The following is a 19,555-nucleotide window of genomic DNA, read 5'->3' as shown; positions in this document are numbered from 1 at the left end:
TATAAAATACGTCTGGGAGTGTAGCCCAGAGGTAGAAGGGCTTCCAGGAACACCATTACCACCAAAAAAAAAAAAAAATATATATATATATATATATATATATATATATATATATATATATATATATATATATATATATATATATATATATATATTTTAAACGGGTCTGGGGGTGGAACCCAGTGGCATTTGACCTCTGAGCTACACCCCCTGCCGTATTTTTATTTTTTACTTTGAAACAGGGCCTCACTAAGTAGCTGAGGCTGTCTGCAAACCATGATCCTCAAGTCTCAGCCTCTTGAATGCTGGGATTACAAGCATGTGCCACCACACCTGGCTCAAAATATAAAATTTTTAAAAAGAGCTAGAGTATAGTGAAAAGTAGAATGCCCCTGGGTTCAATCCCCAGAACCAGAAACAAAATTTTTTAAAATGTACATACAACATTTTTACCCCCAAAATTGGAGTTTCTTTTTTCTTTTCTTTTTACTTTTTTTTTTTTCTTTTTGTTTTTGCAGTACTAGGGGTGGAACTCAGGGGCATTCTACCTCTAAGCTATACCTCTAACCCCATTCTTTATCCTTTATATTTGAAATAGGGTCTAAGTTGTGGAGGGTCTCACTAAGTAACTGAGGCTGGCTGTGAACCCTGATCCTCTTGTCTCAGCCTCCCAAGTACTGGGATTACAAGCGTGCACCACCACACCAGGCTTAAAATTGGAGGCTCTTAATTACAACCTTGGGTGAAATAAAATCTCATTCTCATAGGTTTTATTTTCAATCATGTGTGCTTTCAAAAGAATGTTGGGCTGAGCGTGGTGGTGCACACTTGTAATCCCCGCGCTTGGGAGGCGGAGACAGGAGGATCGCGCAGGTTCGAAGCCAGCCGCGCTGGCGTAAGAGACCCTGTTTCAAAAATATAAAATTGGTCTGGGAGTGTAGCCCGGAGGTTGAAGGGCTTCCAGGAACCCCAGTACCACCAAAAAAAAAAAAAGAAAAAAAGAATGTTGAATGAAAATTTATAAAATAAAAAGGCTGTGATCCCAAACAAGCATCAGGTAACCACTAATTCCCTTATTTATAAAAGCTCTCACTTACTGAGTGTTATTATACTTGTAATCCCAGTATTTGGGAGGCTGAGACAGAAGGATAGAGGGTTCACGGTCAGCCTCAGCAACTTAGTGAAGCACCCCCACAATTTAGTGAGACTGTTTCAAAATAATGATAAAATAGGGCTGAAGGTGTAGCTCAGAGGTAAAATGCCCCTGGGATCAATCTCCAGTACCACCAAAAAAAAAAAAAAAAAAAAAAAAAAGGTTTCTCTCTTTGTTCAACCACATATATTTTTCTTTCTACTCTCATCCTACAAAGAATGTTTATAAGCCCTACAAAATCCTATGAAAACTGAGGGATTATATCGCACTTTAGTTCGTGGCTAAAAGACTTCAAACTATAAATACCCCAAATCCTTTTGACAGGAACGTCTCCTCCATCCCTATTAAATAGTATTTATTAAAAAAAAACATATAGTATAGGGTTACCGTAATTTTTTTTCTTAAGGCTTAGTTTTCCCTATAACTTATGGTTCACTTGTATTCAGGTATGTAAATTAATATAATTAATGCTATAGATTTCACATCATGAATATTCATTCATAAGTAGAATGCTACTATGGCTGTCATCCCTATTAATGACTGCATACTGAAGTTTTAGCATTTAGGCTGAAAGAAAATATTCAGCAATAAGATCACCTACCGAGAGCAAATGGGCCAAAGGAAAAGGCACTCTTTCCCTTAAGGTTATGATTATGATCACGAAGGTTGGTATTTAACAAGGTTAATTAAGTGTTTTTCAAAGCAAAACAAGAGAACAAGAGGTTCAGAATCTCAGATAATTTTTTTTTTTTCAGTACTAAGGATTGAACCCAGGGACATTCTACCTCCTAGCTACATCTCTAGCCCTATTTTTTAGTTTTTATTTTGAAATAGGGTCTTGCTAAGTTAATACGATTCTCATTGCTTGCTAAGGCTGGCCTTGTGCCTGAAATCCTCCTGTCTCAACCTCCCAAGTTCTGGGATTACAGGCATGTACCACCATGCCTAGGTAAAATCCTAGATAACTCTTTTTGTGTGCGCACGTATGTGGTACCAAGGATTGAACCTAGAGACACCCTAACCTTCAAGCTACACCTCCCAGAAATTCTATTTCTTATTTGGAAACAGGATCTCGCTAGGTTGATGAGAATCTCACAACTTGCTGAGGCTGCTCTTGAACCTGTGATCCTTCTGTCTCAGCCTCTCATGTACTAGGATTACAGGCGTGAGCCACACCTGGCACTTAGATGACTTTTAGTAGACTCCTGAAGCATACATGTATGATAGAAAATGAGTTGAGACCTCATTTGGAGAAAAGTTCTTTTCCCGTTTTTGTCAAATGTACCTCATCCTGTAAATGAGAATCAGACAGGACAAGAGTGTCAGGTAGCAAGCCCAAGCAACTGGCCCAATCTAAGATGCTTCATGTAGCATGAGGACACAGCTAAAAGAATGGCTTCTTCCAAATGACACATCATTAGTGGGCTTAAGAAAAAGAATGCTGAAGTCAATTTTTTTTGTGTGTGTGTGGTACTGAGGGTGGAACCCAGGGGCTTTTCTACCTCCGGGATATACTCCCATACCTATTTTATATTTTATTTGGAAACAGGGTATCACTAAGTTGCTGAGAGCCTCACTAAGTAGCTGAGGCTGGAGGATCGCACAAGTTCGAAGCCAGCCGCGCTAGCTTAAGAGACCCTGTTTCCAAATAAAAAAAAATAAAAATAGACCTGGGAGTATACCCCAGAGGTAGAAGGGCTTCCAAGAACCCCAGAACCCCCCCCAAAAAAAGCCAAAAAATATAAATCTAGTAATTCTATAAAAAATATTTTGTATGGTGTGGTGCTAGTTGTAGAAAGATCACCTTTGAGCTAAGTAAAGTATTCCCCTGGAAAGTTTTTAATTTTCACAGCAATCAGAAGCTGTAGATTTGTCATGTACGCACAATTTCAGCATTTTTTAAAGGTGGTTATATTTATGAAACAACTTCTACCTGTCTCTGAAGCTCTGCCAGGTTGTAAGGTAAGGCTCCCTCAGCCAACGGGGCTATTCTCTCAATATCTGCCAAAGTCAAGCGCCTTAAAAGGAAAATAGGGAAAAGAGAAAAATGTTAGAGACGGACAAAATCCTCACATTAAAAGCATCTTTTCTCAAAAAGCCCTAGAACTACAATTTAAAAATACTATTTCTGACTCAGAGAACATTTTAATGAGAAAAAAAAATTTAGACTTGTTGTTTAGTGTGTGTGTGTGTGTGTGTGTGTGTGTGTGTGTGTGCGCGCGCGCGCGCGCGCGCGCACAATACTGGGGATTGAACCCAGAGGTATTCTTTCTGAGCTGAGGTCTCACTAAGTTGCTGAGGCTGGCCACAAACCCACAATCCTCCTGTCCCAGCCTCCCAACTATTGGAATCACAAACATGTACCACCACATGTACCTGACTTAGACTCTGTTTATAGCAACAAAAAAAGCAGAAAACTCCAGAGAGATAATGTTGTAGGGCATGAATTTAATAAGACTCTAGTGGGGAGAAAAAAAAAAAAAAAAACACACCTAAAAGTGAAGAAATAATTCTGTGAGAAGCAAACTACTGACATAGTCCATCCATACTGAATGTTTCCCCTCAGTGTATCTACTTAACGCATAGGTACAAGTATCCTAGAAAAAAGGATAGATACAGCACTGATTAGTGATTAGTTATCTAAAGGGAGGGGCATAAGGTGGAGACTCTTTTACAGTGTACTCTCAGATTCTTTGAGTTTTGAACCACATCGATGTACTATTGTGCATAAAATTTTACTTAAAAATAAGTATACTCCATGAACTAGCTAAAAGATCACTTTTAGATTTAGTTTTAAGGATTATTTTTGCTGGGCGTGGTGGCGCATGCTTGTAATCCCTGCACTTGGGAGGCTGAGACAGGAGAATTGCACAGGTTCGAAGCCAACCTCAGCTACTTAGTGAGGCTCTCAGCAACTTAGTGAGACCCTGTTTCCAAATAAAATAAAAAACAGGTCTGGGAGTGTAGCCTGGAGATAGAAAGCCCCTGAGTTCCGCCCCCAGTACCACACACACACAAAAGGATTATTTTTGAAAAGCATTTATTATTATGAAGGAGGTTCAAAACCTTTGTTAAAAAATGTGAATTAGCCGGGCGTGGTAGGGCACGCTTATAATCCCCACACTTGGGAGGCTGAAACAGGAGGATCGCACGGGTTCGAAGCCAGCCTCAGCTACTTAGTGAGGCTTTCAGCAATTTAGCGAGACCCTGTTTCCAAATAAAATATAAAAAAAGGTCTGGGAGTATAGCCCATAGGTAGAAAGCCTCTGGGATCCATCCCCAGTACCACCAAAAAAAAAAAAAAAAAAAAAAAGTGAATTATAGATGGATGATTTATGGCCTGGTATTTCACATAAGTCACCAAAGAGAGCTGATACTATTAGAGTCAAGTGTGGAGGCACATGCTTGTAATCCCAGTGCTTAGGAGACTCAGACAAGAGGATCAAAGGTTTAAGACCCGCCTCAGCAGCTTAGTGAGACTCTCAGCAACCTAGAGAAGCCTTGTTTCGAAACAAAAAATAAAAATAGGCTGAGGGAGTCCGGTGCAGTGGCACACACCTGTCATCCCAATACTTAGGAGACTGAGACAGGAGGATTGCAGGTTCCAGAACAGCCTCAGCAAGTACTGAGACTCTCATCAACATAGCAAGACCTTGTTTCAAAGTAAAATTAAAAAATGACTGTGAGTGTAGCTCAGATGTCAAATGTCCATGGGTTCAATTCCTTGTACCACCAAAAAGAAAAAAAAAAAACTTTTAGAGGCAATGGAAAAAAATCCAGTCTCTGAATAAACTATAAGTAACCTTTCAATAGATCTACTAGATACCTATAAATAGGTGTTTTTCTTTTGGATTTTCGTAAGAATTTGTAAATTAAATATCTTTTAAATATTTTGGGGTTTCTTTTTTATTTATAAAATAAAAGCATATTTGCAGCTCAGTGGTGAAGCGCCTGCTTTGCTGGTGCGGCGCTCTGGGTTCGATCCCCAGTTCCAGAAAGACAAAAAAAAGAACCCCTTTAAAATAAAGGCATATAAAAATCTGAGTTTGTGATAATATCCATGATCATAAGGTCACAACCATATCTCAAAAAAATAATATTCTTCAACACAAAGGTTATACAATTCCTTTATGTACCTCAGTCTATTTTTATAATTTTATAAACTTAATTTCCCAAGTTCATACCACCTCCAGAGAGGCAGATGAAATCAATCCTTCCGTCTCTCTCCCTTCTCCCCTCCTTCCCCTTTCTTCTCACGTTTCTTCCTTCTCCCCGTTCCCTCTCCCTCAGCCCCTCACTGTTCTCTTCCCCTCCCCTCTATCACTTCCTCCCTCTCCACCCCTTTGCTCCTCCTCTCCCCTCCTGTTCTCTCTCCCTGTCTCTCTCCACCCTTTGTCTTCTCTTTCTCCTCCTGTTTCTCATATATGCTGTTACTCTTCCTTGGAATCTATGTACTAAATAGACTATTGTTAAAATGAACTGAAAGCATGCTACTGTTCCATATTTTAAAAGGTCTTCCATATAGTAAATACAAAGAATTAGTAGAGTACTCACCCTGAAGCATTATATAAGTCTGCAAGTTGGTACAGGATATCAATTTCTAGAGGAGTGACTTGTCCGTAGCGTATAGCATTCTGAGCAAACTCCTCTGGAAGAAAAAAAAAAAAAAAGTTAAAATTTGGAAAGACTCTTAATATACAACAAAATTCTACCTTAACCATCTATAAAATAGCAGGAAAATTAACGCCATCTTAGTAGTAGTAGTGTGTGTGTGTGTGTGTGTGTGTGTGTGTGTGTGTGTTAAACCGGGGGCATTCTACATCCGACCTACTCCCCCGGCCCTATTTTTATTCTTTATTTTGAAACAAGGTCTCGAAGCTGTGGAGGGCCTAAGTAGCTGAAGCTGGCTGCAGAACCTTCAACCTTCCTGTCTCAGCTTCCCAAGAACTGCCGATTACAAACGTGTGCCATCATTTTATACTATTTTAAAAACTAAGTATTTCAATACTAATAATGTTTTAATACCATTTTAAAAACAGACATTAAAAACCTAAACTCAACTTCATAAAAGCAAGTAGGTATTTCTGGAGGCAAGTAAAAGATAAAATGTCAAGATGAAATAGGAAAAACCTTAAATGAACTTCAACGATAAAACAGTCTCTTTCGAATCTCCTATCTTTCACTTTTGTCTCTAGTGTTATAAGACAAAAGGAGTGGCTGTTCCCAATCACCCAAAACATCCTTTCACAATGCACAGAAAGGAGAAGGCGCAGGCCTCTTTCTGCGGCAACTCCTTCCCAGTACAAACAAGCTTCTGCCACGGTGCCACTGACCTGTGTGACACACAAGACCAAGGTTCTTTTCAAAACTGTCAAAGCCACTTTGCCATTCCTGACCTCAGCATCCCACTAAATCCACCTGGGCTCCTGGGGCCCAAGGGGAGCACACGCACACAGAGCAACTTCCTTTCTAGATCTGGCTTCAGTGTGGTGAACTTACAGCAATCTCCAAGCTAGGTGGTGACCAGCAAAAGTGCTGTTTTTAAATCTTACCCTTTGTGACTTCAATATCTTTCCTCGTGCCAGCCAAAGTGCTATATATCTTACGAACCAGCTCCATGTTATTCAGCAAGGAGTTAAATGCATTGAAGTAGGAGAAGCTGACTTGGTGCGAGGTACTTCCTCCAGCGGCCTAGAAAACGACAACACAAAGCAAATGATGAAACAAAAACAAGAACCATGTTTGGGGCACTGAATTTTTCTCAAAAACAAAAACAAAAAACAAACCAAAGGAGTCTTCATTATTACAATGATTAACAACTAGTTCACAAATACAAGGAAAGTATCATACTAAAACACTCAGTACATTTCATGCCCTCAGGGAAGTCTATGTAATGTAGGTTTTAAGGAAGAAAGCAACATCTGGAAGTTGGTCTTCACGGTTCATCTACCTATAAGGTCAGAAACAACAAATATAATTATCACAGATCAAAAACAATGGTTGTTTAAACAGGATTTTCAAGACCCTCAACTGTAGAACTCCTACTAGTGCTGAATAAATAAAATATCAATATACAATATAAGGAACATTTCTTTCTTTTTTTTAATGTAACTGGGGGTTGAACCAGGGGCATTCTATCTCTGAACTTCAGCCCTAGCCCTTTTTATTTTTTAATTTGAAATAGAGTCTCACTAGCCGGGCGTGGTGGCGCACGCTTGTAATCCCCGCGCTTGGGAGGCTGAGACAGGAGGATCATGCAGGTTCGAAGCCAGCCTCAGCTGGTTTAAGAGACTCTGTCTCCAAATAAAATATAAAAAAAAAAAAAAAATAGGTCTGGGATTATAGCCCGGAGGTAGAAGGCCCCTGGGTTCCATTCCCAGTACCACAAAAAAAAAAAGAAAGAAAGAAAGAAAGAAAGAAAGAAAGAAAGAAAGAAAGAAAGAGTCTCACTAAATTATCATGCAAGGGACTTAAACCTGCAATCCTCCTGCCTCAGGCTCCTAAGTACTGGGATGAGAGGCATGCTTGATCTGCCTGACTAGTAACTTTAAACTTCCAGACAATTTCATTATATCAACTTCTCTAATTTTTTTTTTTTCATACTGGGGGTGGAACCCAGGGGCTTTCTACCTCCGACCCATACTCCCAGACCTATTTTATATTTTATTTGGAAACAGGGTCTCACTTAGTTGCTGAAAGCCTCACTTAGTACCTAAGGCTTGCTTCGAACCTATGCAATCCTCCTGTCTCAACCTCCCAAGCACGGGGATTACAAGCGTGTGCCACCATGCCCAGCGACTTCTCTAAATTTTTCTCTAAATTTTTAAAGGCCACTATAATTATTGACATTATTAACTGTGCTGGTCTCTGAATCTGCAGCATGAAAGGTACAACTACCAAAAATGCTAAAATATGTACTGAAAATCTGGTAAGGATTTACTTGCTATTAAGTTATATCTTCAGTGAACTAGCACAAAATAGGCTTTCTCACGCTGGGAACTGAAGGCAAGGTGGCCTCCATTACCCCTGCAGGGTGAGGAAGTAATTTCTCCCTCTGCCTGCCACTTGAACAAAAACTCAAAAGAGAAGATTTTTCACAGTTTCTATAGGCCTAATTTCTAAGTCAGAAGTCAGCAGAACCCATATGATTGAAAACATTCTTTATTAAAAACTCAAAAAAAAAAAAAAACCTTTTGGAAATACCAATGTGACAACCTTAACCTCAAAGTCTGTTATAAATAGTCTAGGTAATGATGGACAATGTGTCCACGCTCACCACCCCTCACATACATGCCTTCACCCAAAAAGAACTATATTTATATTAGCCTGAGTTTGTAGACCAGTGACCCAAAAGTAGAAGTCAAATTATTTAATATATGCCTTTTAGTAACACACCATTTAGTAAACCAAGGCTACAATAGGTCCATCTAACCCAGTTGGAAAAGATTAAATGGGTCCCCCCACCTTAAGATGCACTGAATGAGCTCTTCCCTCGAATTTTCTGTCCTTCTTTCCTCCTTCCCTGTCTCATTCCTTTCTTTCTTCTTTCATTTTTTGGTTGGGGTATGAGGTGAAGGCAAGGGGTTGGGGGATGGGTGCCAGGGAGGTGAAATGTGTAGGAGAAAGTGACATGCTCCATGTTCAAACTCATTGAAGAAAAAGAACAGAAGTTGATCTTTCTACCCCAGTCTAAACCAGGGATAATGATCTTCAGCTGCAACAACAAAAGCACTCATTGGCATCCCTCCATTCAAAACAAGCAGTAATAAAAACTTACACAGAAAAGTACAACACACAGACAAGAAGAAGGGTGAGTGAGGGAAGTTTCACCACTGCTCGTGAGGAAGTGGGTGGCTGGCGTGAGGGCGCTCCTGGCCCAGATGACTACTTTATAGAGATCTGCAGTTTGGCAGAACCAAAAACTGTGTCTGGTGCATATACACTGAATGCACAGGTGAAGGGGCAGAGAGAGGAGTGAGCCACGGGGGCTGATGGCCACGTATGTCCTCCATACCTCCTGCCATGGGTATGGTTACTAAAACAGTGCAGAAACCAGCGACAATCCCTTCAGGAGACAAGGGAAAGAGCCATCCTTTTATCAAGACCTTGGGGACCTGGTGGGGTGAAGAGAGGTCAAGGTGAAAAACAGTAGTGCCTGGGAGAGGTAATGTCCACTGGAAAAGGCAATTGCTCACCCTTGTCTACAAACTCTTTTGCCTTGAACTGGATTCTGTAAATGGAAATAAACAATTTGGAAATATATGAGTATAAGATGGTGGCTCTGAATAAAGCTCTGTCTGAGGAAAGACCACTCATCATTACTTCTAACACACACACACACACACACACACACACACACCTACCTCTGTTTACCTTCTACCAATTTAGGACTCCATGACTCAAAATGTTTTGGAAAACAGAGAGTTAAAGTACTTGCTTTTTACTTACTGAAACTAAGTTCTCCTCCACAAAAGGAGTAAGCATGTGAGATCGAATGGTAACCATGATGTCGCTAAAATCCAGACCAGAAATCACGCCGCTTTTGCTTCTGTCTTTCAGGGCAAAGGCTTGTCTTGCATGTTCCAACTGCAGCTCCTGGAGGGGAAATTTTTAAGGACATCAAACAGTTAAGCACATTCCAAGTCCACGGTTTAGAAAGGAAAAAATAAATAAATAAACAATATACAGCTCTAAAATTACAAGGAAGCCAGGCACATGCTTGTAATCCCAGGACTTGGTAGGCTGAGACAGGAGGATTGCAGGTGCGTGACCAGCCTCAGCTACTTAGTGAGGTTCTCCACAACTTAGTGAGACCCTGTTTCAAAATAAAATATAATAAAAATTAGGACTCGGGGTGTAGCTCAGACACAGAATGTCCCTGTATTCCATCCCCAGTATAAAAAAAATTAAAGAAAATTAAAAGGAAGCTTTTAATATCTTTTAAGAGGCACATGTTTTTTTGGAAATGTACTACACTGCTCCTCAGGAAAAGGAATGAATCAGAGCATGGCAATTAAAAAAAATACTTCAGGTTTTACTCACAAAGCTTTCATTGCTAAAAGAGTTATAATGTTTTCAGTGCTTTATTTCAGTCTTTAAAATACACAGTAATTTATTCTCCCTGCTTAAGGCTTTCTTGTCATTTAAGAGTACTCCATGAATTAAGAGTTTACATTCATTTTCCATTTTTCTTTTTTTGTAGAACCCATGGGCATTCTAACTCTGAGCTACAGCCCTATTTTAGTTCTTTCTCTCTCTCTCTCTCTTTCTCTCTTTCTTTCTTTCTTTCCTTCTTATTGTGGTGCTGGGGATAGAACCCAGGGGAATTCTACCTCTGAGCTACACCCTCAGCCCTATTTTTTATTCTTTATTTAGAAACAGGGTCTCACTGAGTTGCAAAGGGCCTCACTAAGTAGCTGAGGCTGGCTGAGAACCACGATCCTCCTGTCTCAGCCTCCCAAATGCTGGGATTACAAGCGTGCACCACCACACCAGGCTAGTCTTTTATTTTTTTAATAAAACAGGGTCTCACTAAGTGGCAGAGGGCCTCATTAAGTTGCTGAGGCTGGCCTTGAACCTGTGATCCTCCTGTCTCAGCTTCCCAAGTACTGGGATTACAAGTATATGCCACCATGCCAGGTAACAATTTTTAAAAATAAACTCACTGTGAAACTCTACCACTGGCAAGTGCAATACTTCATGATTCTACAGTGAAAGTTATTAATAACAAGCTACATAAGCAGTGTTAAGTTACCACTCTGAAGAGCTCTGAGTGCAGTTACTCATAAACTAAAACAATCCCGAATCTATCTGAATTTCTGAACTATTATTCAACCAAACTTTGTAATAAGAGATATCAATAAAATAACAAAATATGCCAGTAATCCCCTGGGTACCATACAAAAGTCAAAATCAGAGCATTTTTATTCTGGGAACCTGTAACATACCCAAATAGACCTGTTGACACAACACAACAAGAACGCCATTGAACTCCACTTTCATGCTCTTTGCAACTTGAGAAATGATAGTCATAGCTAATTCTATAAATATTCAAAGATAATATTAAATGTTAATTTTCATTGCAATTTATTCATCAAAGCCTTTAAGCACTGCTGCTTTTCCATTTTCTGACTTTATTTTTTGCGATATTTGGGAAGAAACCCAGAGATGTTCTACTTCTGAGCAACACCCCCCCAGCCCTATTTTTTATTCTTTATTTTGAAACAGGGTCTCACTGAGTTAAAGAGGACCTCACTAACTAACTGAGGCTGTCTGCGAACCAAGATCCTCCTGTCTCAGCCTCCCAAATGCTGGGATTTCAAGCGTGCACCATAACACTTTTTACGACATTTAAAATAGTTTTTGAGCCGGACGTGGTGGCGCATGCTTGTAATCCCCGCGCTTGGGAGACAGGAGGATTGCACAGGTTCAAAGCCAGCTGTTCTGGCTTAAGAGACTCTGTTTCCAAATTAAAAAAAAAAAAAAGTGTAAAAATAGGTCTGGGAGTGTAGCCTGGAGGTAGAAGGGTTTCCAGAAACCCCAGTACCACAAAAAAAAAAAAAAAAAAAAGTTTTTGAGCCTGGCATGGTGGTGCACCCTTGTAATCCCAGTAGTTGGGAGGCTGAGGCAGGACAATCACAAATTCATGGCCAGCCCCAGTGACTTAGTAAGGCCATCTCAACTTAGTGAGACCCTGTTTCAAAATAAAGGAATAAAAAAATAGGGCTGGGTGTGTCGCTCAGAGGTAGAATGCCCCTAGATTCAATTCCCAGTTCTGAAAAAAAAAATTTTAAAAATTAAAATAGTTTTTAGTAGTGCTGGGAGGTATAGCTCAGTGGTAGAGTACTTGCCTAGCATATGTAAGGCCCTGGGTTCAACCCCCAGCAAACCCCACACACACAAACACACACACACAGAGTTTTCAGTAAAGTCTCATACTTTTTATACTTTTTATTTAACAGTATTTTCCTATGGACTCATGATTTTTCAATGGTAATTCAAAGACAATAAAATACCTAATCATGTGTTTGCTTTATAATCCAAATTTATGCCAGGTGTGGTGGCGCACGCTTGTAATCCCCGCGCTTGGGAGGCAGAGACAGGAGGATCGCGCAGGTTCGAAGCCAGCCGTGCACGCTGGCTTAGGAGACCCTGTTTCCAAAAAAAAAAATGTAAAAATAGGTCTGGGAGTATAGCCCGGAGGTAGAAGGGCTTCCAGGAACCCCAGCACCACCAATAATAATAATAATAATAATGATAATAATAATAATAATAATAATAATCCAAATTTATACATTTGTCTCATGTAGTTTCCCATATGTATATGAAACTTAATAAAAATTTTAAATAATTCTTAATCAGGATCATAGTCTAAGAAAGTCTAACAAACCCACTAAATCTTTCAGTCGTCTTAACTTAAAGAATAAAACTAACTCTGAGGAAGTATCTGAACAAAAAGATGTTTGTCAACTGGTAAATGTTAGAGTGGGAAATAAATAACCAGCGATATTTGACAACATTTCCTCTCATTTCCTTTTTTCTACTTCGGTGTCATTCTGCTCAATCTGCTCTCTCTCCCCATAACGTCGATTCCAACCTACAGCCTGCACATGAAGCAAGGTTTTTGGTTTCATTAGAGAAGCTAAAAGGATATTTCTAAGCGGCCCTAGAAACAGATGCAGGTCCATTCCCTGTCTTATATACATTTTCTCTTCGTTTCTCTTTTGTCTTTGTCGCCCCTATGCATAGGTCTTAACTTCCCAGAAATATCCAGGATGATTATGGATACATACAATTTAGCCTCATTAATGACAGTAATGAAAGTGTGGACTTAACTTTTTTTGTTGTTTAATTTGGTGGTACTGGGGGTGGAACCCAGAGGCTTTCTACCTCCAAGCTATACTTCCAGACCTATTTTATATTTTATTTGAAAACAGGGTCTCAGTAAGTTGTTGAGAGCCTCACTAAGTAGCTGAGGCTGGCTTCGAACTGTGCGAGACTCCTGTCTCAGCCTCCCAAGTGCGGGGATTACAAACGTGCGCCACCACGCCTGGCCTTTGACTTTTTAAATGAAGCAGAATGTTCATTGAAATAGTTAATGTTAACCCATGTTTGTAAAATATATTTTTAAATAAAATTTTTTTATTGTAGGAGAAAAAATTAGTAATGTTGTAAGAACTAGATTTTTTTATGTGTGTGTGTGGTACTGGTGGTAGAACCCAGGGGCTTTTCTACCTCCAGGCTATACTCCCAGACCTATTTTATACTTTATTTGGAAACAGGGTCTCACTAAGTTGCTGAGAGCCCAACTCAGTAGCTGAGGCTGGCTTTGAACCTGTGTGATCCTCCTGTCTCAGCCTCCCAAGCCCAGAGATTACAAGCGTGTGCCACCACGCCCAGCTTAGATCCCCCCCCCCCACCCCCGGTTCTGGGGATGGAACCCAGGGGTATTCTACCTCCGAGCTACATCCCCAGCCCTATTTTGTATTCTTCACTTTGAAAGAGGGTCTCACTGGGTTGCAAGGGCCTCACTAAGTAGTAGCTGAGGCTGTCCACAAACCACAATCCTCCTGTCTCAGCCACCCAAATGCTGGTACTATAAGCATGTGCCACCATGCCTGACTTGTAAGACTAGATTTTTGTGTTTTCTAAAAGGTCAACAGTTGAAGACTTTTTTTTTCTTCTTTTTTTTTTTTTTTTTGGTACTGGGAATTGAACCCAGAGGCATTCTACCTGCAAGCTATATCCCCAGCCCAATTTTATTTCCTATTTGAAAACAAGGTCTCACTAGGTTACTAAGAGCCTTGCTAAATTGCGTAGGCTGCCTTTGAACCTGCAATCTTCCTGTCTCAGCCTCCAAGTACCAGGAATACAAGTGTGCACCACCGTGCCCAACTGAAGACTCATCTTTTTTTTTTTTTTTTTTTTGGTATGGGGGTGGAACCAGGAGTGTTTCAACCTCTGGGCTATACTCTCAGTCCTATTTTACAATTTATTTGGAAACAGGGTCTCACTGAGTTGCTGAGAGCCTCACTAAGTAGCTGAGGCTGGCTTCGAACCTGTACAATCCTGTCTCAGCTTTCCAAGTGCTGGAATTACAAGTGTGCACCACCTTGCCCGGCAAGACTCATCTTTTAAAGCTGCACATTTAACGTACCACAGCTGAAATCATAGCATATATGGGATTGGCTTCCAAATGATACCATAGGAGGCTGAATGGGGAGTACAGATCAAATGAGAGTGGTCAACAGTTGATAGCTTATAAACACATGGGGGCTTTATACACTATTATCTCTAGATTTAAATATTCTTGCATTCCTCCAAAAAGAAAAATATACTTAAAATTTCAAATTAAGAACTTCAAAATGGGAAACAATAAAGACAAAAGTTCTATAAACATAGCTATTATTTTACAGAGTATTATTTAATATCAAGGTATAGTAGATGTTGCCAAATATCATCAGTATATGAAGAAAAACAAGAGAAAGTCATCTTTAAAAAAATTAAAAACAGAGCCAGGCGTGGTGGCGCACACTTGTAATCCCAGCATTTGGGAGGCTGAGACCAGAGGATCGCAGTTCAAGGACAGCCCCAGCTACTTAGTGAGGCCGTTTGTAACTTAGTGAGACCCGGTTTCAAAATAAAGAATAAAAAATAGGGCTGGGGGTGTAGCTCAGAGGTAGAATGCCCCTGGGTTCCATAAATAAACAAACAAACAAACAAACAAACAAACAAAAATAGATATTGGGAAGACATTTACTTTTAAAAAATTCAGTTCTAGCCAGTTATGGTGACTCACACCTGTAATCTCAGTACTTGGGAGACTGAAACAGGAAGATCATAGGTTCACAGCCAGCCTCAGCAACCTAGTGAGAACCTGTTTGAAGATTTAAACAAAAATCAAATAATAGGGCTGGGGTATAGCTCAGAAGCAGAATGACCCTGGGTTCCATCCCCAGTATCAGCAAAAAAATAAAAAGAAATCAGTTCTCAAATGTGTATTTAACTTTTTTTTTTTTTTTTTGGTGGTATTGGGGTTTCTGGAAGCCCTTCTACCTCTGGGCTTACACTCCCAGACCAGACCTATTTTACTTTTTTTTTTTTTTTGAAACAGGGTCTCTTAAGCCAGCAAGGCTGGCTTCAAACCTGTGCAATCCTCCTGTCTCCGCCTCCCAAGCGCGGGGATTACAAGCGTGCGCCACCATGCCCAGCTATTTCTATAACTTTAAGTTTGGGCATTTTATAAGGTGAGACAGGCACTAACAGTGAAAACATTAGAATAAGGACCACTAAAGAGCATATTTTTTGTTTTGTCTTGTTTTGTAGAGCTAGAGATTGAACCAGGGGCATTTTATCTCTGAGCTACACTCCAGACCTGTTTTATTTTTCATTTTGAAACAGCTGAGGCTGGCCATGAACCTGTGATTCTCCTGTCTCAGCCTCCCAAGTACTAGGATTATAGGCGTGCGCCACCATGCTGTGTTTAAAGTGCATAGTTTTCAACCTATGATCACTCTGATAAAGAAAAACAACACTACGGGTTTATAAAAGATAAATAAACAAACGCTTCTGGGTTGAAAGGGTGGGTGAGTAGAGAGAGGACATAAAAAATAAAAAACAAGGTAAACTTAAATAGCAGAGTTTTAGGAATAGAATGACTTTGGATGAGACTCAACTTGTACATTTCACTTCACTGTCTTCCAAAAATCCACCCTCCACTAACATAACAGTAAGGGAACAAAGAAAAAAACAAGGAGAAAGAGAACAAAAAAGGAGAAAGTAACTAGACTTTTTTTTTTGTACCAGGGATAGAACCCAGGGGTATTTTATGTCTGAGCTCTACTCCCAGCCCAATTTTTTATTCTTTATTTTGAAACAGGGTCTCACTAAATTACAAAGAGCCTCACAAGTTGCTGAAGCTGGCCAAGAACCTGCGATCCTCCTGTCTCTGCCTCCCAAGTACTAGGATTATAAGTGTGCACCACCACATCTGGCTATATTTTTAATGTTAGAAATCAGAGACATCACCAACCATGGTTGCGCGTGCCTGTAGTCCCATAAGAGGATCACAGGTTTGAGGACAGCCTCAGCAAATGATGAGACTTTCAGCAATGCAGCAAGACTCCTTCAAAACAAAAAAAATAAAGTAAGCTGGGGGTGTAGCTCAGAGATAGACTGCCCCTGGGTTCAACTCTCAGTACTGAAAAAAAAAGGCCAGATCTAACATTCTAGATGTGAGATATGCGATGATTCGTGTGTGCATGTGCATGTGTTACTGGGGATTGAACCCAGGGGCAGTCTACCTCTGTGCTACACTTCCAGCCCTATTTTATTTTTTATTTTAAAATGGTCACTCCCAAGTTCCCACATGCTGCTGGCCTTGGACCTTGTGATCCTCCTGTCTCAGCATCCTGTCCTGAGTACTAGGACCATACGTGTGCATCAACACACCCAGCTCAGGTGATTCTTCTGATTCTTAAACCCTAAAGAAAAGACCAGAACATACAGACAACAGAGGGCTGCCCCAAAAACAGTCCACCTAGAACATTTTAAAGTAATTTTTACAGTAATATCCAAAGTTAGTAAACTCTACCATAAACCTATAGTTCTCAATAAGTTCTAATCTTAAATATGAAAGAGGACCATTAGACATATGAAAAAAGCCACTAACATGTAAAACAGAGGCGCAAAGAAAGAAACGAAAGAAACATGGATGAACAAGATACTCTGCATGGAGATGAAAGCTAAATGAAACAAACAAAAAAAACTTTGGCATAATATTCTTGGAAAGATAATAAAAAATGTGTATCCATGAAATAAGAACACTATCTTTTTTTTTTTTTTTTTTTTTTTTTTTGCGGGTTTGGGGATGGAACCCAGGGGCATGACCTCCGAGCTACACCCCCTGCCCTAATTTTTATTCTTTATTTTGAAACCGGGTCTCACTGAGTTGCAGGGGGCCTCACTAAGTAGCTGAGGCTGTCCGCGAACCGCGATCCTCCAGGTCTCAGCCTCCCGAATGCTGGGATTACAAGCGTGCGCCACCACGCCTGGCTACTATCTTATTTTTTTAAAGGATATTCAGAGAAACTGAAAAACTGAAATTCAAAACACAAGAAAAATAAAAAACTTCATGGAAAGATTAAAAGAAAAATAGGAGAGAAAATATTACAAATAAAAGATTATAGATGTAAATTTAATAGTCCCAGGCAGGAAGGAATTGAAGGAACATACAAAGAAATTTCTCTCTTTCTCAGTTCAGCAGCCACCAGGACAGGCTGCTCCAGAGATGGGGGGTGCCCACAAACCTCCTCTGGTGCACGTATGGTAGCTATCGAAAACAAAATGAGAGGCTGAGACAGAAGGATCACAGTTTGTGGCCAGCCTCAGCTACGTAGTGAGGCCCTTTTAACTCAGTGAGACCCTGTTTCAAAATAAAGAATAAAAAATAGGACTGGGGGTATAGCTTGGAGGTAGAATGCCCATGGGTTCCATCCCCAGTATGGCAAAAAAAAAAAAAAAGGAGCAAGCTACAACTCTGGTGAAAAGCCATTTGATATATGCAGTTAGAGGGGAAGTGGAGGTCCTCAAAGAGCAAATCAAAGAACTAACAGAGAAAAATTCAGCCGGAGCAGGAAAGAAATTAGCTGAAGACACTGTCCAGTCCTGAGCAGCATGCCCAGTTCCAGGCCGTTCCCCTCCAGCCACCACGCAGCCACAGGGGACCCCACAGCCCTGCACCCAGGGCTCAGGACCAACTGCATGGCCTGCTATGCCCCACAGAACTGGCTGCTGCTGTCTGAACTGAGCAGACCAGGAAAATGTACTAGGGAGAGGCTGCCTCGCAATCGCCCATTGCAGTGCTCACTGCAAAAGAGACGTGAGACTGACATATGCCATTATCTCTTTTTTTCCAGGATTAAACACTTGTAGGCTTTGGGCTTGAAGAAGTTTATTAGTTTGGTGAATGAAAGGTTAATCAGAGAATTAGCATAAATGCATCCTGTGCAGCTTGGCAGATATCTGAGGGATGGTATAACCGATGATAGAGAGCTATGTGCCTTTCTGTCCCACCTTCAACAGTTCTCTCTCCTGCTGGCTGGTAGTGTATGGCTTGGGGTTATGAAGCAGAGTTGCTCCTTGCAGGACTGTGCACTCTCCTATCCTCCCCCACCCCCATCTCCAGGAACCTGAAGGGAGGAGAGGGAAAAGACTAAAATGAGGGGGATGCAGTTTGTTGTGCAAATTGATGACTCAAAAATCCTACCAAAAAAAGACAAAAGAGAGAGGGAAAACAAAACAAATTTCTCAGTCAGGAACAATGGCACACACACCTGTAATACCTGTGCTTGGGAGGCGGAGACAGGATGATTGCAGGTTCAAAGCCAGTCTCAGCAACGTAGGGAGACCCTCATCAACTCAGTGAGACCCTGCTTCAGAATTAAAGTAAAAGGGGAGTGTAGCTCAGAGGTAGAACACCCCTGGGTTCAATCCTCAGTACCAAAAAAAAAAAAAAAAAGAAATCTCAAGAAATTAAAGTTTCAGTTTAGAAGAGCCTATTGAATGACTAGCAAAAGTAACAGCTTCACACCAAAGAATATCATCATGAAATTTTAGAATACTGAAGAAAAGGGGGAAAAAATGCCTAATAAAACCATCCAAAGTGAGGCCGGGCGTGGTGGTACATGCTTGTAATTCCAGTACTTGGGAGGCTGAGACAGAGGATCACAGGTTCAAGGCCATCCTCAGCTACTTAGTGAGGCCCTCTCCAACTTAATGAGACTGTTTCAAAGTTAAGAATAAAAAAATAAGACTAGCATATAACTTAGAGGTAGAATGCCTCTGAGTTCAACCCCCAGTTCTGCAAAAAAACCAAACAAACAAACAAACAAAAAACAAAAAAATAAAACCCAGAGAAAGAAAAGCTCAGTATGGTGGTGCATGCTTGTAATCCCAGTACTTGGGAGGCTGAGACAGAAGGATTGCAGGTTTTAGGACAGCCTCAGCAAGTAGTGAGACTCATCAACCTAATAAGACCCTGTTTCAAAACAAAAACAAAATAGGGATGAGTGTGTGGCCAGAGGTAGGAAGCCCCTGGGTTTAATCCCTACTACCAAAACAAAACAAAACATACAAAAAAAAAGTGAGAAAAAAAGTTTCAAAACATACAAAAATGAGAATGGCAGCCAGACACAGTGCTGTATGCCTGTAATTCCAGCTACTCAGGAGGCTGAAGCAAGATAATCACAAGTTCAAGGACAGGAGGATTGCGCAGGTTCCCAGCCTCAGCTGCTTAGTGAGACCCTGTTTCCAAATAAAGTATAAAATAGGTCTGGGAGTGTAGCCTGGAGGTAGAAAGCCTCTCGGTTCCATCCCCAGCACCACACACACCCAAAATAAATA

General features: G+C 40.5%; 1 protein-coding gene and 1 pseudogene across 2 annotated transcripts in view; one reads left to right on the top strand and one right to left on the bottom strand.

The window, feature by feature from the left end:
• The window catches only part of SLC25A12 (solute carrier family 25 member 12), a gene marked incomplete at both ends in the record, with an annotated part of 103,998 nt that overhangs the window by 31,350 nt on the left and 53,093 nt on the right, over positions 1–19,555 (bottom strand). The window contains 4 exon segments of the mRNA XM_080689772.1: positions 3,087–3,171; positions 5,708–5,801; positions 6,706–6,844; positions 9,602–9,748. Of these exon segments, the coding sequence (XP_080545898.1) occupies positions 3,087–3,171; positions 5,708–5,801; positions 6,706–6,844; positions 9,602–9,748 (465 nt within the window).
• On the top strand, positions 17,655–17,960 carry LOC308279849 (TSC22 domain family protein 1-like; annotated as a pseudogene). Its single transcript has one exon. The product of its transcript is annotated as a TSC22 domain family protein 1-like (transcript).

Source organism: Muscardinus avellanarius (genome assembly GCF_963383645.1).
Source record: "Muscardinus avellanarius genome assembly, chromosome: 2".
Taxonomy (NCBI): Eukaryota; Metazoa; Chordata; class Mammalia; order Rodentia; family Gliridae; genus Muscardinus; species Muscardinus avellanarius.
Note: the sequence above shows the minus strand (reverse complement) of the source record. Positions and strands in the feature narration are given on the sequence as shown.